We start from the raw sequence: 21,093 nt of genomic DNA, 5'->3' as shown, positions 1-21,093 counted from the left end.
TGTTTGGTAAAACAATAGCCAAAAATGGCAAATGCTAACTGTTAATTTCTATGTATAAAACAAAGAACTAATTATTGTATATTGCATACCTAATAATAACATTTGATTAAAAATTAGGACCTTATTTGCACACGTTTTGTGTTTTGCATGGGAAATGTGTTTGCATTTGTTAAAAACATTAAAGGAAAAATAAAGCAAACCTCTTTATCCACATCCTAAATTTGTTGATGTTGTTTGTAAAAAAATTAATCAATGCACCTTTGTCTTTGAACAAAGTAAGAAAACATCTTGGTTCCCAAAGTTTGTGTCAGGGCTCCACTGATGGTCATGAAACATTGAATTTGGGGTCTTGAGATCCTTTCTAGTAACAACATTTTTGGCCATATTTATCCCAAAAGAGTGTAATTAGTGTAGTTATAAATGAATAAAAATAGTTTAATGATTGATGTCATGGCATGTTTGTCAAGCAAAAGCAGTCTGGGTTACAAGTGAAGGGTTATTTTGTGGGTAGGAAGCTGAAACATTTTGGAGCTATTGTTTTAAATTGTTTACAATCTGAAGCAAGTTAATGAAAATACACAAAATGAATACATAACTGTAAACAATGAAGGTCACGTGTCTTTCAGAGTGCATATGTTTGGTCTTCATATTTACATGTTAAGCATCCAGGCCTTTTCTACATTTAGTGATCCGAACTCTCCTCTCTGTGTCGATTCATGAACCCTCAGTCACTCTGTTGCTATTGCTTCATGCGACCATTAGAAGGCGCTTTTCCCACTGAAATAACTCGACCACAAACATACCTGCTGGTTCATTTCAACACTATTTTCAGGCAATAAAACGTAGATTTGTTTTTTAACCTCTTTGATGAGTTCCTAGATGGAAACTGTTGCTTGATAATGATAAAATCAGGCAACCATAGCAAAGATGATTGGCTTTGTAATGAAAGTCAGGCAAAAAAAAAGAAGAAAAAAATCAGGATTCATGTGAAACTCTGCCAACCTTTCGGAATAGTCATTGCCCTGATGCCTTGCTTTTGTTTGTTCAAATCGACAACTTGGTGGGGTTTGCAAAAGGGAAGAAATTACTCTGATGAGGAGCTAATAGATTCGCCGTTTGACTGAAAGTCAGTCAGAGATAAATTTGCCTTCATGGCTTTAATGACTTTTCCTCTGACTAACAAATCTCACACACGAACAGGTGCATTTCCTCATTCAGATGAGTCGGGATGGTTTCTAATCTCTCATTCACCTTTCTCACCACCTCTCACCTCCATATGCACTGCTCAGCAGGAGGTTTCTCGAGATTCATGCTTGACCTCTAAGTTTGGGGTAACAAGATCTCCCCTCATCAATCAGTTTGTGCACCCAAACACATATTTATGCACACTCATCCATGCATGCTGTTTTTGTGTTTTTAGACTTGACAACTGATGAAAAAAGACATCTCTCCTGCAGAAAGCCTTTATGGAAAAGGCATAGTGTAAATGGAGCTGCATTATTGATGATGGCTGAAAACCAAGTAAATGGTCAGAGCTTTTATTACTGGCTGCTGCTTCAGTGATTTCTTTTCAATACAGTTAGTTCTTTTTGTTTTAATGTATAATATTGTTTAATAACAAATGACTTTTTGATGTAAATGGTGCAGTGAAATTAAGGTGAAAACATGTAAATGGTAATGTCAAAGAATTGCTAAAGGTAAAACTGACCACAGGCAAAAAACATAAATTAATGATGTTTAAAGATATTTGCACAAACTGGGTATGAAAACAAGTCAGAAAGAATAGCTTTACCTCAAATCCATCCATCCATCCATCCATCCATCCATCCATCCATCCATCCATCCATTCTCTTTATCTGCTTTTTCCTTTCCGAGTTGGGTGAGAGTTACCAAATAACCTAAAAAGCATGTTTTTGGTCTGTGGGAGGAAACCTGCAAATTTCTTTAAAATTTCTCCAGTGGTTCATAAGACATTTTGATCGTAGACAGATACACAAACACATGCACACAAATACATAGGCAAAAGCATTATTACCCACTTTTCTCATACCACTCAGAAAACCAGCCCCACACCCCCCAATATGCTTATTACTGTATGAGTGAGAACAGAAACAGTGCTGGATATAGAGTGTAAAACACTGTTTATAGCAAAAAGCACTGCATGTGTGCGACTGGATGAAATATAAGTATTGTAAAGGGCTTTGCAGGACATGTAGAGGTTAAAAAAGTGCTATATACATGTGAACCATTTATTATAACATATTAGTGCCCTGCCACATGAAACTAACCTTGGTTCTTTTATGAAAGCTAACTTTTAAAAGGCATGTACAGTAAGGTGAAAAGTGTAATATCAATCTCTGAAATGTAGAAGAGTAAAACAGTACACACAAATAAAATTGCAAGTTGTTTTGGAGACAGAAGGAAGTTAAGTCCTCCACAGATGATGTCATTAAAGTTATGTTTTGTGCTGCATGGGGAGAATAAATGGGTGAAAGTGACCTTACAAAAAACAATGAATGAGTGGATTTTGTTTGCTGTGTGACTTGGTGACAAACTGTTTCATTGCTGTGCAGCAAAATTCAGTTTCATCACACATCAACCAGCTGTTGTTTTCTGTCTTCCCCCCTTAATGTCGTGCTGTTGCCATTTTGTCAGTCTGTTCTTGCAAACATGTTCAATCGTCCTCTGACAGTTTCCACAGTGCACCTTCCACCTGAGTTTTCCTCGTCATGTAACTCACCTGTGTGTTGGTGGGAATGCGTGAGCTTTCTACGGAGATGCAGCTTGTTAGTAAGTCAGTGTAGAAAAATATGAATGTTCTCCTACTGCTTCTGCATGCCAGGATCACTGAGTGGATCCTCAACCTTTTGTGTGTGCATGCGTGTGTGTGTATAGGTGTAAGTTTGAAGCCATTTGCCTTTAAATAGTAATGACATGAGAGCAAAGGCTTGCCATTATTTATTATTCCTTATACTCAATGCACAATGGGCACTGTGTTTATCCACACATAAAAGCACACAAAAAATGGCATTTGCATGTATGCAAATGGCATTTTGTGTGAGTGTCCGTACACACACGGGCAAGAAAAACAAACAAACAACAACAAAAAAAACCCCATCATCTTGTAGTTTCTGGTCCCAATTGCTTGAGTAAACTACTTCAGGCTAACCTTTGTAAAGTATTAACGAGGAAACACTCCAAAGGAAACATTTCTGAGTGTATTAGCCTGGTCTATAGACAGTTTACAGTAAAATTATACAACAGTTGGTGTATTTGTTTTGTCATTTCATTGGTTGATCTGCTAATTTTTGTCATGAAACTTGAGTGACTTTTTTCACTTTATCACAGATAATCTTTCCAATGTTAATAGGTAGGAAACCACAATATTTCTGCATTAAAAGATTGGGTTCAGTTAGACAGAACATACTAAGCACGTGCATGTAAATATTTATCATTTTATGACAGTGAGCATCCTAACTTTTGATTAATTTTTCTTTCGATTAAACCAGAGTGAGTTTAGTTTGTATAGTTTTTTACCTGCGGGTGGTTTGTCATTAAATCAGAAAACATATTAAATACAGGGGAAAAGACAGCTCAAATTCTCAGCATGCTAATTGGTAGAAACAGTAATTAAATATTGACTTTTATTTTTAGCCATAGGAATATCAGCTATGTCTCAATTAATTTACTGTCCGTTTTCAGGCGAAGCAGATCGGTGAGCCTGCAGTCTCTGCTTTGTCCACTTGATGTCACAAACATTACAATGACAGTGGAAGCAGTGGCATAGGAAGAAATGATCACAAGGCTGAGTGCTCTTTCAGAAATGAAACGCTGTAGCCAAAACTGGTGTAACCAACAGTGAGTGACACTTTTCAAGTGTGTGCTAGATTGACATGTTGTGTTACAGGCAGAGCTGCAGGCGGCCTTGTGGCGTGAAATTGTCGTAGACCCTATTTAGAAAACCCCCAAGAGATTAAGCGAGGACCCGGGGAATAACATAGCCTCAGTCCCTTGTCTCGCCTAATCACCTGCACCCTGAGCAAAGCGCCGCCTAGACATTTGCCCCCAGCTGATCTTGAGCAGAAAAGTTTGCAAGAGTGCTTAAAAGAGAGCCACTTGGAGTTCAGCTCCATTGTAATGAGTCGAAAGTAAGTGTGATGAAATGTATGCCTGAGCTGTAAATCCTTTTCATTAGCATAAGCACCTTTTGTGAATATAAATGCAGACTCCTAATGAGAATGATGCAATTATAAAGGTGCTTCATGTGTTGTGTGTCATAGAGACTATTTTAAGAATTTTGATCATTTTCATTTTGGCTTGTTGACTGTTGCAGGGAGAATCTTACAGGAAATAGTTGCTTGGAGGATATGAAAAGTAGTACATGTCAGATCAAACAAATGATATGACCAGAAAGTGAGCTAATAGGGTTATTTTTATTTTTAACTTTGTATCATTAAGTCAGCCAGTTAATAGTAAAGTTTGCGCCACAACGAAGTATATTTAGAATGGTAAAACGGAAAACTGTAAAATCTACATTTTAAGACAGATTTCAGCTTTGTGTCTGTAAAAACAAAAACTAAAGCAAATTAGTTAACTTAGCTTAGCATGAAGATATGAGTAAACAAATGTCAAACTACTGCAAAATGTACATTTAAGACAGTTCAAGTCTTGTATCTGGTAAAAAAACTAGAGTGAGTTAGTTAGCTCAGCTTAAAGATGAGAGTAAAAAATGGCAAACAGCTTGGCCTGTTCTATTTTAATGTAACACTGTTAGCTTACTAGTTTGCTCAAGCATTTAGAAATTATAGCTTGCTTATTTATTTAAAAAAAACACTAGGATTTTTGTTTTTTTGTTCTGGCTCTTTTTCTCTGAAAGCCTCATGTCAGTAATGTGAAGCTAACAGTCAAACAAACTCCACTCTGCTTGGTCCAATTTTTGGTAAAATCATTCTGTGTTGTTTGTAGACACTGGATTTCATTCAGATAGCCTAAAACAAAGCTTTAACAAAACATACCAAGATGTGATGTGTCGATTGGAGAGTTCAGTTTTAGACAAAGTCTTATTTGCTGCTTCTGTCTTTGTGCTAAACTTGTAGGTGAATGATGCTTCACATTTTTTGAGCAGACACTGAAAAAACAATCTCTCTTGCAGCTTTAACATGAGAAGAGCTGTGTCCTACCTTCTTTATATATGCTTCTAGTTCTTTCTTTTGTGACTAATCACCATTTATGATGAGACTTTAACAGTAGAGCTAAAAGAAATTAACTGAATGTGTCTGTAATCTCTGTCTTTGACCTGTTGATACCTGTCTCTGAGTGCTGTCCAACATCTATGACATCACAGGTCATGTACCAGTCCTTGTCCATTTTCTGACATGACAAACAGGTTCTTATGTGTCATCGTCCACACCAATCCCCCGCCACCCTTGTGGAAACAGCATGAGATAAGGTGCAGGAAATTAACTTACCTAGTCCCATCCGCACTCTCCTATCTGAAAATAGAAGTATCTCCATTATTAGTCATAGCCTCAAATGAAAGAGCTCTGTACAATTGAGATAATGTATTTTCCAGGGACCGGTGCTACTGCCTTGTCCTATCGTGACTAATGTAATTGCATTTCCATTGATCTGTTGGCACCTGTCCTTGAGTGTTGTCCAACATCTGGATCGCTCATGACATCACAGGTCATGTCCCCACCCCTGTCCATTTCCTGACGTGACAGCCAGGTTCTTCTATGTCAGCCCCACCCTTCTGGTAACTGCATGAGATAAGGTGGAGGGAACGCTAACTCCATAATAGCTCTCAAAGGCCATGCCTATTAGCTGTATATAACGCTCCAGCAGTGCAGGGCCCTGTTGTTGACACTGTAATGGCCACATTAACGAGCATTACATGGCCATTGGTTTTTAGAAGCACTTACAGCCACTAAGCTCATGCATCATAACAGTGTGTTCAACAGTACGCTCTTTGATAGCAATAAGAGTTATTTGTGGTGACCGAACAACTTTTTCCCTCACCTATTTCCACTCCGTTTCAATTTGTTGCTCTCCTTTACGTTTTTTATCTGCTCCTTTCAGTCCTAGGCTCAGTGATTGTCTTTGTCAAATGGCCTTTTTCCTTCCCACCCTTCTCTCTCTCTTCTCTCTTCGGCCCCCTCACTACTCATTTTCTCAATACAAAGATGTTTTACTGGTGAAAACCTATTATTTAGCCTCATCTTTCTGCCTCCTCTTACTCTTTCTTTTAGTCACAGTGTTTTCTTCTTACGTGACGCTTTGAGAGGATTTAACCATGTCTCTATGCACGAAAGCCTATTTTTCTCACAATGCCAGTTTTTCTGCCTCCTTTGCTGCAAACAATAGTCACCAGAGATCAAATTTCTTTCTAAACACCATCAATGCAGCACCTTGATGAAGTTGGAGAGGAGGGTCTCTGCTCTTTTATTCCTCTCTGGAGCCACCAGGAAAATAGATACGTTTAGTAAAAAAGGAACTGAGTTATTCTCAGCTGTCAAGCTGTTTCCTGTCTAAACAGAGGGTCAGATGAGCTGGAAGATTTCAGTGTCAGTTACTGAGACAGGGTTTAAACTCAAGATTAGCTGTGGTTCCAGCATAAACAAATAAATCAACTCACGGACACTTGATATAAACATGACTATGCCTCAGAGTCTCAGCCCAGTGTTGCCAAGAAGCATTTTTTAGTACATTAAAATTGCAAGGTGTGAAAGTTTCAAACAACATGCCCTTATTTTAAGCGAAGAAGAGATCTCCTAAGATGAATAAAAGAGTAGTCTGGGGGAGTCTAAGGCTGGCAAACCAGAAGAAAGCACCGCGGCTAAAGATCAATACATTAAGCTTTGTGTGCTAAAAGCCAAAAGAGCCAGATTTTGTGAAATAAAGGCTACAGGACTCCACTTAGCAAAACTACTGTGAAATTAAAGCTGATCTCAAAGGACATGTAGTGGTTTTCTCACAAAACGAGGTTAAACGCTTGAGGTGAAGCATGAAACACCAGTGTTTCACTCATAATGATGCAAAAGTTACACAATAACGGGAGAAGAAGAACAGGGCCAGGAAAGATTAGCAGCAGAGAAAACTTGGGGTTATTTAGAAGTTCTGTGTATTATCTGTCTGTTGTATTTATTGTACTGTTGCTAAGCTAAATAAAGAGATGTATTTCTCAGAGATATAACCCAGCCTCAGATTTAAATTTTTGTGGAGATGGATTCAAGGAAGGACAAGGAGTGCACAAAGCCCCGACTGTCAGTCTTTTTAGGTCAACTATACAGAACAGTTATAGATCCTCTTAAAAAGAAAGAAAGCCCTTCATTCTTGACATTAAGAAGCTCTCTAGAACATCATCAGATAATGTTAGGATAACACGGATCACTAGTCATCTGGAGCTCAACAATAATTTCTTATTTAAGCAACAAGGTTGGCCCAAGCAAATAAAAGAAGCATTTAGCATTTTGTTTTTAATTTCCACATTTGCTCAGCTTTAACCCTAATTATCAAGTCTTTATTAAATTTTGTACAAAATGCATGCAATGTAAACATAATTAATATCCATTCTAGTTGATATTATTAGAGGCTGGAAACTTGCTATGCCTGTAATTATCTATGAATCAACTTTTCAGTGTCTGCTTTCAATTTTAGTACAATTAGGAACATTTTTATACAATTACATTAAATAGTAGTTTTATTTTGTTTGTCACTGCGCTGCATAGATTATAAGAGAGGTGTCCCAGAGAGTTGTTTCATGCCTGCAAACATCACACAATAGATTATAAGCATCAATATATTGGTCAAGAAAACAGGTTGTTTCAAACTACTGATTGCGCCTTGTGTTTTGCTCATTTCACTGGAAGCAAAAAGCTTGTAAGATGATAAGCAATGGTTTCCTTTGTGTTCTAGGGAACAACATGCAAAGTCACACATTTGCACAAAAAAATGCCAACCAGTCAGTATTCCTGTATGTTATTTTCACTTTGCTGTGCTGTGAGATTTTATTCATGTTCAAACCTGCTGTAAAAGGGATAAAAAATGATGAACCAATCTCCTCCTGGCATCACAGGCATTCAGACGGTTTGCAGAGAATCACTTTGGCCACTTGTGCTGTCCGTGGTGCTGATCCTGTCCTAGTTCTGACTGTAGAATGTGCCTTATGGGCTCAGTCTGTGGCATCCATACTTTTAATAAAACAGCACGCTGTAGTCCTGACATCCTTTTAGCTTTTCTAAAGAAACATAATTTCTGCCATCTGCACATAAATGAGATTAGCTAAGCATTGTCACCTCTAAATGTGCTATTTTCCAGAAATGATAATGCACAGTGATTTGTAAATACTGTCATAAGCCGTTCTTTTAATTACATTATAGCATCTATTCAGTAAAGCTCTTTTAAATATAATCTCCCCTCTATGCTGCAGCATCCATTGTAGCCCAGAAGTGGTGGTGCCACATGCAGCCCTGTATGGACGGAGAGGAGTGCAAGGTTCTGCCTGACCTGACTGGCTGGTCATGCAGCACCGGTAACAAAGTCAAAACCACCAAGGTAAGAAGAATACTTGGATTGAGATATTTGTAAGCATACTTGTGTGAATGTAATTTCTTTTCCTCTCTACTATTTAAGTGATTGACACATATCAGCTGTGTGTATGTTGTATTCATGTCCCATATATATATATACCTTTGGTTTAAATTACTCCTCCTTTTGTTTCTTAGCAACTGTGTTTGTCCCAAAGCCTTGAATACTTTGTCATTTACAGCACCAACAACGCATCTGGTTTTGGTGTTCATCTGTGTTCACACCTAAACTGCCTATAAGATTAAAGGCCTAGCATTCCTTCAAAGATTGCATATCACTCCCCTGATGCCTTTCATCCCAGAGTTTTAGACTAGGATCATCTCATGACTAGATGGGATGGAGTTATACTGTATTCGTTTTGGTCAAACCTTGAAAATACCATTAAGCCTGATGTCATGCAATATTGTGACATTTTTGTGTTGGCTAACAGACAAACAGTGTGGACTCTAACAGTTACCAAAGTTTTAAGCAAAAACAATTAATATTTTTTAATAATAATTAATAAAACAATTTCATATAAAACTGTCTGAGTTCTAGCAATGTGTGTGTTGAATCCACTTCACTTCAAAAGTTAATGATTTGTAAATGTAAATTCAGTGATTACTTTCTGAAAGTTTCATTAAAATCCATCCAGTGATTTATGAGACATTTTGCTAACAGGAAGGCAGAGTTGACTGTAATAGGTAATGGCAAATTTTAAAAAGCACATTTTGTGTTTTCTATTAGTGTTCTGAGTGTGCGTTTGGGATCAGTCTACTACAACATAAAATTTTAGATGTTATGGCCATTTTAGTGTTTGCTGAGGTCACTTTGCTGTGCAGCCATCTTGAATGTTAATAAATTGTTGATGTACGTCCAATGATTTTCAGTAAAATCTGTCAACTGGTTCAGAAGATATTTTGCTAACTCTACAGAGAAGCAAACACACAGACAGACACGGGGCCTTTTGCCTTCTGAATATTTTAAATCTAAATAAAAAAGATCTCGAGGTTTAAATTTCAACCTCTGTTCTTTCCACATTTGAATCATACAAGAAATTGAACCTCCTCATAAGCCCAAACAGGTAAATAAAAAATAGTCCTCCTAACAAATGGTTATATTTTTGTATTGTTTAAACGTTAATTAAACAAAAGAGCTATACAAATTACAAAGAAAAAACAAAGTGACTCAATAATCAAGTCTCTGATCGAGCATTGTTTTTGACAGCGTCATAGCTGCCTGTGTTCTTCTGTATGTTCTGTATAATGCCAAGTAAATTGATGCCGTTCAGATGAGATAAATTGATTTAAATGAGGGTCCTTCATGGCCCTTTGTAAGCAGTTGAAGCGTGAAAGTTAATCTGTGGGACTGACGACCTGGCTGCATGTGCATCTCTGCCATGTGCTCGCCGTGGGATTGAACAGGTGCCTTTATTTACAGGTGAAATATACAAAGAGAAACAGTTGGAGGTGAGAGCGGCGCAGGCGCTGTAAGAGTAATTGCTTGAAAGATGGCACAACAGCACAACATCTGTCGCGTTCATTAGAATGCATTATGGTCGGGGCCTTCCACAGAGGCTGTACAATTAAGAGTCATAATTAAATTGGTGAGTGGGGTAGACGGAGGAGCTGAGGCACTTCTGAGCTCGCAGGCAGTGGAAGTAATGACCCTGAGCCTAACACCAACTCTGGGAGCGATAGATGCAATCATCTTCATGCTGTTGCATGTTCCCTTTTCAGTTTTTCACCTTTTTTTTTTTTTTTGCTCACTGTTTTGTCCCTTAAACCCTTACTAGCTGATCAGCTGACTGCATCAGCGGACATTAATTGTGCATTAGCGAGATGTTTAGGGACCAGGGAGCAGTTACTTGGAGACATGGTGGCAGATGTCACTGAAAATAGTTGTTTTGAAACATCAATTCCCTGGCAACTGCTCACACAGCTGCGCTCTGTGGCTTTTTTTATGCAGCGGCTCTCTCTCCACCCGTGACCTCCTTTCACCACCTCAGCATCTTATTCACCACCATGATCTGTGTCTGTCCATCTTTCTCTCACTCCCACACTGCGTTGGCGTGCGGCAGAAAGATGCACGGACTGCCTCACTGAGGCATCACAGCACTGTTTAGCAAGGGAGAGCAGAAAACACTGCACAGAGTTTACGTTTCATATTCCATACATCTGATATGACAAACTTTTATTGCATTTTTAGGCCTGGAACATGAGAGCGAAAGGTTTTAATTTCTGAGAATATCAGTTTATTTTAAATGGATGCAGATTTAGGTTTGGAGGTGGAAAACACGTTCTTCACATCTCCAATTCCTGCTTTCAGCCCAACATGTAACCTACATATATATAAGTTTCAATGCAGAGAAACACAAAACTAGACACAGAGAAAACGTCTTTTGATTTTAAATATGTTCTCCTTGTCTCTTACACACAGAAACATTTAACTATTAAATGTAAAGTGGTATGCTGAGGGCAAAAAGGCTGTGATGTTTTTGCCCGTGTGTGTGTTTGTTTGTCACATGAACAACTTGACAGATTGTAATAAAACTTTCAAAAAACAATCAATGGATGTACATCTACAACCTATTAACATTTGGAGTCAACCCCATTTAAGATGGTTGTGACAGCTAACCCACCTCAGCCAACACAAAAATCGCATAACTAAATTTGGTGTGTTTATAGCATATAGTAATGCCCAACATATATTCTTAGTTCTAATGCATCTCACAAAATCATGTAATATTGCCCATGACATCATTTACAAGGTTTGACCAAAACCACTCTAACTCCATCTTCATCAAGGCAGCAGGTGTATGCATTCCTTCAAGAAATGCCAGGCCTTTAATTCACCTAAAGGGATCTGTTTCTTTTACACTGATTCTATTCTTTTACCACATATTTTGTCTCCTTTTAGGTTACACGATAGCAAGAGAGCCACTGAGCCATACGCACACCTGAAGAAGGGTGGATGACTCACACGTATTTACGGCATGAAGGAGGAAAACTATCAAGGAACGGACCGCTGTCAGGACATCTGTCACAAACCAAATGGATAAAATGTACTCATCAGAAACTATGTACACCATTTGGAGCCACACATGCAGTATATTTATTGAGCTTATTGATGAGCCTAGTGGACTTCAATCAGGGTACACACGGACAACAAAGCTACTCTTAATTTTCTAATAATAGTCAGTGTGGATTGATAAACACTGATGAGGCGTTTTAAGCTGCACATTTCAGCCAAACACTTAGGTTTGGGTTTGAAGCGTTAACTAAAGGCTATTCTGATATTGTTGCTGGATTCAATCCAGAACTGCTGTCAAAATGTAGAACTTCTACTGAAAACTCTGGACACGTTTTGGGAACAATGAAGCAGACATAAACTCATGAGTAGAAAATAGCAAACTAGCATCAGCTGCTCTTGTGGGTCGAGTCACTACCATGAAGACTGTTTTTGCAAGAGTCATTTAGCAGTTCCAATTAGGGGACTGCAGTAGGACCATAACAGCATATTAAAAATTTATGTAAGATATTTGCACTAGTCAGAACCATTTGGGAATGTTTTGTTTTCCAAGATAACGCACATGTTTTGCTGTGGATCTTAAAAGAAAACTGAAGGTGAGCGTTTTGTAAAATGTCTGACATTTGAAGAACTGTAGATAAATATGCTTATCATACCCCACTAAATCTGAGTAGTTATTTGTTATAAATGGCTCAGCCTCTTGAGCTTTGCTTTGGTACGATATGAACTTGCACAGTGTGAGTCGTACGTCTCGTTTTCGCCCAGACACATTTATGAGCTCAGCCTCGGAAGTTATGTATCTTTGATCTGTGATGTTCGGTCTGCGGTGTCTTTTATGTCAACAGTTTTTAAGGAGGCTCATAAATGTTCGAACAAAGCGGTTGGTTTTGTCTTTATGTTACTATTGATTGAAAGCATTTTCTCTCCTTCTTCAAACGTTTAAAAGCACTGTAAATACAAAGCACTTATATTAATAGATTTTTTTGTAGCTATCTTTATGAGGAGATTTATGTTTCTGTGCTCAACTTTTCCCATTGATTGCATCCAGAATTGCAGTAAATCAATGATTCAGTGAGATGTAGTGAAATAATTGCAGCAACTAATGCCAGCTTTGCGAACCTGATTGTTTCTCTTTCACAGAGTCTCATCATTACTGCGCTCAGCTGCCGCACATCCTCTCTCTGCCCCTTTTCTTTATGCTCCTCCCTGCTTTTTCTCGACCAAACCGACAAAACGATGATGCTAAAAAAGTTTTGTCCAACAGACTGTTTCACAGTTTCTTTACTTGAACTTGAATGTATCTTTTTCCCTGTCATGCTTTGGAAAGGAAGTTTTCTTATCCAATTTTTTCCCTCTCACATGGTTTCCGTCTGCGTCTGTGATATGTGAATGTGTTGGGTCAGCATGCCCACAGTGAGCCTGCTGGGGCCCAGCTCCTCTGTGACTGAGAGCCTTTACTTTCAGACATGCTGCCTTGTGAGCTATGATAAATCTTTGGGAGCCGAGCCGCTGACTCTCCAGCTCCAGTGCTGAGCTCTGAGCCAGTGGGAGCTCGGGGACAGCAGGGCTACTGGTGGCAGGCAGCTCCACTCTCTCATTACTGAGAGGCCTGGATAGCACTGGGCTTCTCCTGGGACCACTGACATGGAATATTTTTAGGCTTACGGTGCAGCACTGCTGTTAGGCCAGTCACACCACACTGCCCTCTTTCTTTGAGCAGTGTCTCAGCAACAATAGTCTATTTAGAGGCGGAATGCAATATCATTCTGCAGCAATGCTCATGCAGAAAAAGAAACACAAGTAAAATGTCTTACTGTCACTGCACACACACACACACACTTAAGGTGGGAGAAGAGGAATCAAAGGATAAAGTGGCATTTCTTCATTACACGAAATGCTAATTAAACTGTTTCCCATCTCGTTTGTGTTGTAATCTGGTTCCTTTACTTGTTGTCTTCCGCAAAAGATTTTATGTTCTGTGGACGAGCCTGATGTTTCCTCCAGCCTACATATCTTGCTGCAGCAGAATCAATATTTGAGGACTATTTGCTCTGCGCTGCTCCCTGGTGGCCGGGGTTTGGCGATGCAGTTCCATCAGTAGTTTCAGTCAAAAAGACAGGGATTTAGACTGCCTGTCGGGTCACCAATGTACTTAAGTAGAAAATCTGCAGAGTGCACTGTACATCGTATCTGTGTTGGCCGCCCAGCGCTGCAGCACAGCAGACGCACACACCTCTGCCTTTGCCAATTTATAAAAAGGAAATCGGTTGAGCTTTAAAGGCCTCGAGGTATCCTGGAGAAATTCACATTACCATATCCACCTTTAATGAGATGTTACATAGCTTGCAAATTTAGCAGACAAGAGTGAATATCCAAAGGTCTTTACATTGGCTATTTCATGTATAAAATAGTTTTTAAAGGCAGAATCATACTCTGGCTCAACCCTTCAATCAAGATTGCACTAGAGAAGTATTAGAAACTTTCAGGAAAAAAAAAAAAAAAAATTGGAAACTTCATTACTTCTTTTTACTTTCTGTTGGAAATGATTCATTTTGATGCCGTCTTGCTTACAGCTATGCAAACACTTTGTCTTTTGGTCATTCCACAAGCAAACCAGAATGTCAACACAGTGCTGTTTATCCCTAAGCTGCAGACCTCAAAGAGTAAGTATAGCTTCAGAGAAAATGACAAAAGAATAGCTTTAGATGGAATTGTACAAGAAATGTATCATTTATATATAACCATGATAATGTACTTTAATCTTATTTATTTGATTTAAACTGTATTTGGTTATAAGCACATTTGCAATAACGTTGACTTGCACACTATATGTTCCACAAAGAAACAGATCCACTTGCACATTTTCCCCATAGTTTTGGCACATTTTACCATTTGCAAGGTCAAGAATGACAACCCTACTGACTTTCAGACTAACCATGACACAAGCTAACCACCTGGATAGCAATAAAATTAATTTCACAGTGTCAATAAAGAAACATTTTTATTTTATTTTTTTAAATGGGGTTCTGTGAGATGTCTTATCTGAAACAGAGAACAGTCAGTTATCTCAGGTAGAAAATCAGGAAGGAATTTTCAAGTAGACTAGACATAATCAATGTGTTTGCATTCAGTGTAATCAATCATATTTGTTTATGTAAATACCAGGTTGACAAAAGTAAAGCGCTGTAAATGTTTAATGGAGTATTTACTTAAATATCTATGAAATGTTTGCGGTTTGATTTGATTTAGATGGCTGAAATCTGCTTTAAAATCAGTTTGATAAGCTGTTAATTTGATTTTTCTATAATAATTTATCATTCATTCCCCAAACTGAGTTCACTCTGACTGCTGTCTGTTGCAAGTAAGACACTGACTACTCATAACCTCAACACTGAACCCCACTTAAAAAACAACCAAAGAAAAACAAAAACCTTTAGGTAAAAGGATAAAACACTTTGACTAAAACCAAGGTTTTTCGTGCTGCTTTTCAGCAGTGTCTTCGGTGTGTTCGTTGGGCTTTGTAACTTGGAGACCATTTTATATTCACGAAACGCTTCATAACACATTGAAAGTAAAGAAAAAAACCTAAAAGAATAACATGATCCCTTTAAACTCTGCCTTCAATACCCTTATTAGCTTGCTTCAGAAATAATGAAAGGAAATTGTTACATGAACTGTGGTTACAGAGAACATTATTTACTGTAAAAAAAAAATGTATGAAAAAGAGATTGTATTAAACTGAAAGGGGTTGTCTGCAGTGTGTCAGTGGGGAGCCTAACTTCAAACATGGCATCAGGAGTGGAGGCTTTCATCTCCACTTGTTAGCGACTGGTGGGACCCAGAGGGCAGGAGTCGTAAAGGCAAACAAACAGCAGGAAAGAAACTTTGGAACGTAATGAGAGGACAGACAGTTTGTGCAGGAGTGAAAAACAGAAGAACAATGAGCTGAATGGAGAAAAAGAAACTGAGCTGAGGGGTGTTCAAGAGTGAGTGAGTGTGTGAGGAGTATTTTAAGTATGCCTTTGCTTATTTACTTGCCTGGGTTGTTTCCAAGAGGATTCCTGCGTCATCAACCTAAACGCCTCAACGATTGTTGAAAATTTGCTCATTCAGAGCTTACAGAGAGAAGTAAAAAAAATAAAGGGAGGGAACTCTGTTGTCTTGGCTCATGCATCATTTTATTGTCTAGTCCAATTTGTTTTAGCCTCCAGTCATTTCCAGGAAAAAATGAGTTCAGGACTCATGTTCAGTGAGAATAGTAATCTTCAGATGAAGTGAACCTGTCAGAGGTAGAGAGGTGCGTGACAACTTGAGTCAGCATGAGGAAAAGAAAAAAGAGGTTTGTGATTGCAGAAGAAACAGGCTCTAACGCCGACTTCCTGAAACTGACACTGATTTAACACAGCTCTCAGTTAGATTAGCTGATGAAGGCGACCTGCTCGGTGTTATTATCAGAGCTGATGGCACTTTCTCAACTCATTGCTGTCACTCACTTCTGATAGAATAAAAACAAATCAAGACAAGACATTTCTTTCTTTATTTCCACTCATTTTAATCCAAACACTATAACGTGTATTTAATTAAATAGGCTTACCTTTTCACAAAACCCTTCAAAAGCCATTATTATAATTGTATTCAGACCTTTTCTTTATGACTTAGCTCTCTCTAAACCACAAGTGCATTTTGTTTACAGTGCAGCATTTTAAAACAGAACATGGTCATAAGGTTTTATTGGCAATAACAGCTGGTTGGGTGATAGTGTGGGGATTAATTGCATTAACTCATGCCTGTTACCAAGCATAAAATATGTGTCAAACCCATCCTAATACAGCCTATTAAGATTCAATGAAACCAAGAAAAAAAAAAAAAGCAGTCAGACAATCGAAAGTGTTTTTAATATTCATTTTGCGGCAGGTCTGCAACGGGCTGATATTGACGGCGTAGTGAACGAGGGATTCATTAACATCTTCTCTCTCACCACTTCCTCTCTCTGAGCCGTTCCTTGCTGCGTCGTCAAACTCACTTATCTCTCTGAAGCAATTAGCCACTGGAGGCTCCATTGACCTGAGCCTTTGTTAGACTAACGGGTTACATTAGCATGGTCGTAGCCTGGCAGTCTTGGCAACGCATGTGTTGCTGCCAATGTGAGCAGCACTGATAAACAGGAGCCTTGCAGTGAGCGTGTGTGTGTGCACGCATATTTGTGTTTGACTAGATACAGTAATTATAGAATCAAAATATTAACTGACCTCTAACATTATCACAATCTATATTTGTGTGTATTTGATCATATTGTTGTGATGTGGATGCATTTGTTGTAAAGGCTCACTTAAAGCTATGGTTAATATTTGTTGAAGCGGACTTTGATGTAAAAGTTACGAACAATCAATATCTTACCTGTTGTGCATATTTCTTTGAAGACGTTAAGCTTGAAAAAATAGTTTGATTATGACTAGACTGATGAAATAATAGTTCGTCCAACAGGGCCAGGATGGAAGTGGACTGTTGTTGTCCAAAAACAACTTCAATCTGAAAAGCGGTTCATGTGAGCACAATTTCAGAAATCTTACCATTGCTGACAATTTTACATCTCACTGTTATTGACAAAAAATATTCTATGATTATTTAGGTGTAAATAGTGACAGCTAGCTGTAGCACCTTTGATGCAGGTTGGAGCACAGCCATTAACTTTGATGCTATTTTTGAAACTTTTACATTTTTAAAATTCACAGAAATATTAGATTTCTGCTGGAAGTGCCCGAGGCCGTCCTTGAAGTGCTAGCTTTAGCTGCTGCTATGTGCACTTGCAAATAATTATATTTTCATATAACCATGTTTTGCAAAAGTGCTGATGGAAGTATAAAGGTTTAAGAACTAATGATAGCCTGAACTGCTGTGGATGTTTTAAAACTTGAGATGTTTTAAGATGGCAGTAAGCCACTTTGGTCTTTCCTTTGGTCTAAGTTGCATCAGGGCTACATGTCAGCTTGTCAGTTCTGTCAGAATGAAACTGTTTTTCCAAACTAAGGTTGCTCAAGGAGCTATCTACAAACATATAATTAATTACTCATAACTTCATCAAAAAAGAACAACAAAAAACAAAAAAACCTACTTAAAAATAGCCAAATTATTGCTTTAAAACAACTCCAGCCTCAAAATTGCCATAGCTGTTCATCTAAATGCTATTTTATAAACCTTTACATGGCGATTAATTTCACATTACATGATTATTTACATATCTTTTTTTTGGTTATTTGCAAGCATAAATAGGAGTGACAATAACCATATAATTTAAAACTGACAGTAGTGAAAAGATAAAAAAAAGAAAACAGTGTTAAAAAACAACTCACATAAAATTTTTTAAGACAGGAGCTGTTTCAAAAAAAAAAAAAAAAAAAAAATCAGTTTAGTTTTTCTTGCATTAGGACTAGCCATTACCTCATCAGTCTGGTCAGAATCAAACTTTAACTTTCCAAACTGAGGCTGTTCACAGAGCTATTTACGACAAATATTAATTGTTCATGAACTTTTTACAAAACTTCACTTTAGAATATTTAAACTATTTCTTTAAGAAAATACACCCAAACACACACACACACACACACAATTCAGTTCAAATGATAATGTTTACAGCAGCTATCAAACTCCAGTTAAATACATTCTCACATTCAGTGACTCCATTATGTTACGTGGTGAGAGATATATACACCATATGCTCCCAAAGTGACACATTTAATTTAGCCTGCTGAAACCTCAGGATTACACACATGCACACACACACACACACACACACACACACAAAATGATGGGTTGTAATGGTAACCGCAAAAAAAGCATCACATGCAGCTGGATGTGACCTGAGTCATCTGCTCAGATGAGAGCAGATGACTCAGGTCACATCCATCAGGTCTGGGGAATTTCACATAATAACAAAGCTTTTCAAAATCTTCTTCATAATTTCGAGAAATTGCACTTTACTTTACAGTAATACTTTATGGCTGACAAGAAGCAGTCCTCTTACAACAGCAGAGTCCACATCACGACGCATACATATGAGTTTAACTTTCAATTAAAACGCTACCATTTAACCCAGGCAGATAAATAGCCTGCAAGGAAATGCTACAGTGTTTGCACCAGCGACAGCAGAAGCTAAATATTCATTCATTGTTTATAATTAATTGTCCAAAAGCACTGGTCCTTCTACATTTACCAAATTAATGCTTTGTTTTCCTGAGAAATGTCTGTTGTCTTTTACGTTGGCTGGAGAAATGGTATCCTCATAAATTTCTGTGGCAGGTGAGGTACAAAGAGAGAGAGAGCGAGAGAGAGTGATGGGACGAAGCAAGAAAGGATGAAACACACAGAAACCATTAGTTCCGCATTTTCTGGGAGCTGCTGCTGATTTTCATGTCTTTAAAAACCATCACAAGCAGGGAACTCTCACATTCTGCCCCTCTGTTGTACTTCTAATAGAATTCAGATTCAAACACCTTTCTTTGTTCCACTTTTTTCCTTCCTGCTTGTTGTTATCTTTACTACATTATAATGTGCAGGTTTATTTCATTCATCCTTTTCCAAAGCTGGAAGCTCTTGATGTGGTTTTTCATCTTGATTGTACACTGAATAAATATATTTAGTTTTTGATAAAGTTTAAGCCAACTCTTGGTTAATGATCGTCTCATTGTTACTGCCAGCTTTCTTCGCATGCTAAAGAGAACTGCAGTTTTTCTTTTGACTGAACTGTTCAGGATGAGACTAAAATGAGTGAGACAGACTCAAAAACATACAAAAACCTTAAATAATAATGATAAATTAGCTAAATTAGTCATCATGCAAATAATAAAAAAGGTAATGTTATTTTGAATTTTGTGAATGTATTATTAAATTAGGAAGTAATCAGAAATAGTATAACTTGTTCAACATTGTGCTAAAATGGTCAACTAGAAAATAAATGAATGAAAATAATAAATAAATAAAATATAAAATGTATTTAATTTACAAAAAATTCCCAACAAAATATTTATAAGTTACATCAGTGCTTTATGAATACAATTTAGTTTAAAGTACACGTTACTCCAATGCACTATCTAGAATTAAAAATTTAACATCCCTTGAAGTAATGTATATTGCCAGCCGCCGTTCATGACAGTTTTCAACTAAAATCGTCTTTTGCTGAGAAGGGACAGAGTTATAGTTGTCTACCAACACACCAAATTCAGCTCAGTATCTATAAAATTGGCTGTTATAGTAATTTTTGTCTTTGCTAATTCTGATTAGCTGTGGTGGCTATCGTGAACTAGGTTGATTCCCAAAATTATTCAGTTATCGATGCACATCCAATGATTACTTTCTGAGAGTTTCATTCAAATCCATCCACTGGTTTATGAGATATTTTACTAATGCTACAGACAAACAATTACACACTAGCACAAACAGACACAGAAAAAGGAAACAAAAATGTCTCTCATCTTTGGCAGTGAGTGATTAAAAAACATGCGCCAAAAATACTTTTCTGAAGTACTTACAAAGAAATCCTGCTGCCTGCAAAACTTTCCATATCAGTGCTTTTGGATTGCCTGCAGAAGGAGGGAAACTTTGTGTTTTTGTGCGACAAATGTATGTATTTGGAAACGATGCTAAATGCCCACCAGCTCTTCTTGTACACTTGACTTATTTTCAGGCACATCTTTGCACAGACTCATAAGCGTGTCTGCACATCTGCCGGGACTGGCAGCCAGATGCCGTGCCCTCAGCCAGACCTCAGCCCAGACGACAAGCTCCACAGGCAGCGAGGCTGGCATATGTCACCGTGCTCCCCTGTTCGCCCTCTCAGCTCGGGGCTTTCTGCCTCTCCGGCTACCTCTGAGCCAGGCGGACAGATGTATCGTCCGCAGCAGATGCGAGTGGTGGGGGATGGCCTAATAGAGGTAAATAACTGTGTAATCAACGTGTGTGGTCAGGAGGTGATGGGGGCTCAGCGGGCACGCAAACATTTACAATTGGCCAGGCAGTCCTTGTAAACAGCAGTGGTTGTACAAAAGAGTCAGGTTGAATAATTGATGGGATGTAAGAGGATCTGGCTTTAGGGGATTTTTGGAGCATTGATTCTATCTGGGCGGGAGTAAGCAGAGTGAGAAAGTAAAAGGCTTTCCTATTGCCAACCTTTATAAATGCTTCTCTGTTTCCTTTAGCCCCTACCTAGCCCAGCTAAGAGGATTTTATACTTGCCAACCCTATTTTTTCCTGTCGTACTCTGTTTATTTATTTATTTTTTATGAAGCTTTTCTGTCCAAAATGGTGGGAAAGCCATCATACCGATCCCTAACAACAGCATCGCCACAAAGAAACAAAAACAGATGGCTGCTGAAAGCAAGAGAGAGAGAGAGTGAGAGAGAGAAAAGAAATACAGAGATAACTGAAAGAAGTGTCAGAATTAGATAAATTACAAAAAAATAAAAGGAGGAAGGAAATAAAACAAACAGAAAGAGGAGAATGAGA

At 38.1% G+C, this 21,093-nt stretch overlaps 1 protein-coding gene across 5 annotated transcripts in view; it reads left to right on the top strand.

Moving 5' to 3' along the window:
* Positions 1-13,489, top strand: part of tafa4b (TAFA chemokine like family member 4b) — a 37,302-nt gene extending 23,813 nt beyond the window's left edge. For all 5 annotated transcript variants that reach the window (XM_017429983.3, XM_017429985.3, XM_017429979.3 and 2 more), the window contains 2 exons: positions 8,429-8,553; positions 11,485-13,489. In XM_017429983.3, the coding sequence (XP_017285472.1) occupies positions 8,429-8,553; positions 11,485-11,496 (137 nt within the window). In that variant the 3' untranslated portion in view covers positions 11,497-13,489. The remainder of the gene's footprint in view (positions 1-8,428; positions 8,554-11,484) is intronic.
* The last annotated feature ends 7,604 nt before the right edge of the window (positions 13,490-21,093 follow it).

Source organism: Kryptolebias marmoratus, linkage group LG4 (assembly GCF_001649575.2).
Source record: "Kryptolebias marmoratus isolate JLee-2015 linkage group LG4, ASM164957v2, whole genome shotgun sequence".
NCBI classification, from domain to species: Eukaryota; Metazoa; Chordata; class Actinopteri; order Cyprinodontiformes; family Rivulidae; genus Kryptolebias; species Kryptolebias marmoratus.
Note: the sequence above shows the minus strand (reverse complement) of the source record. Positions and strands in the feature narration are given on the sequence as shown.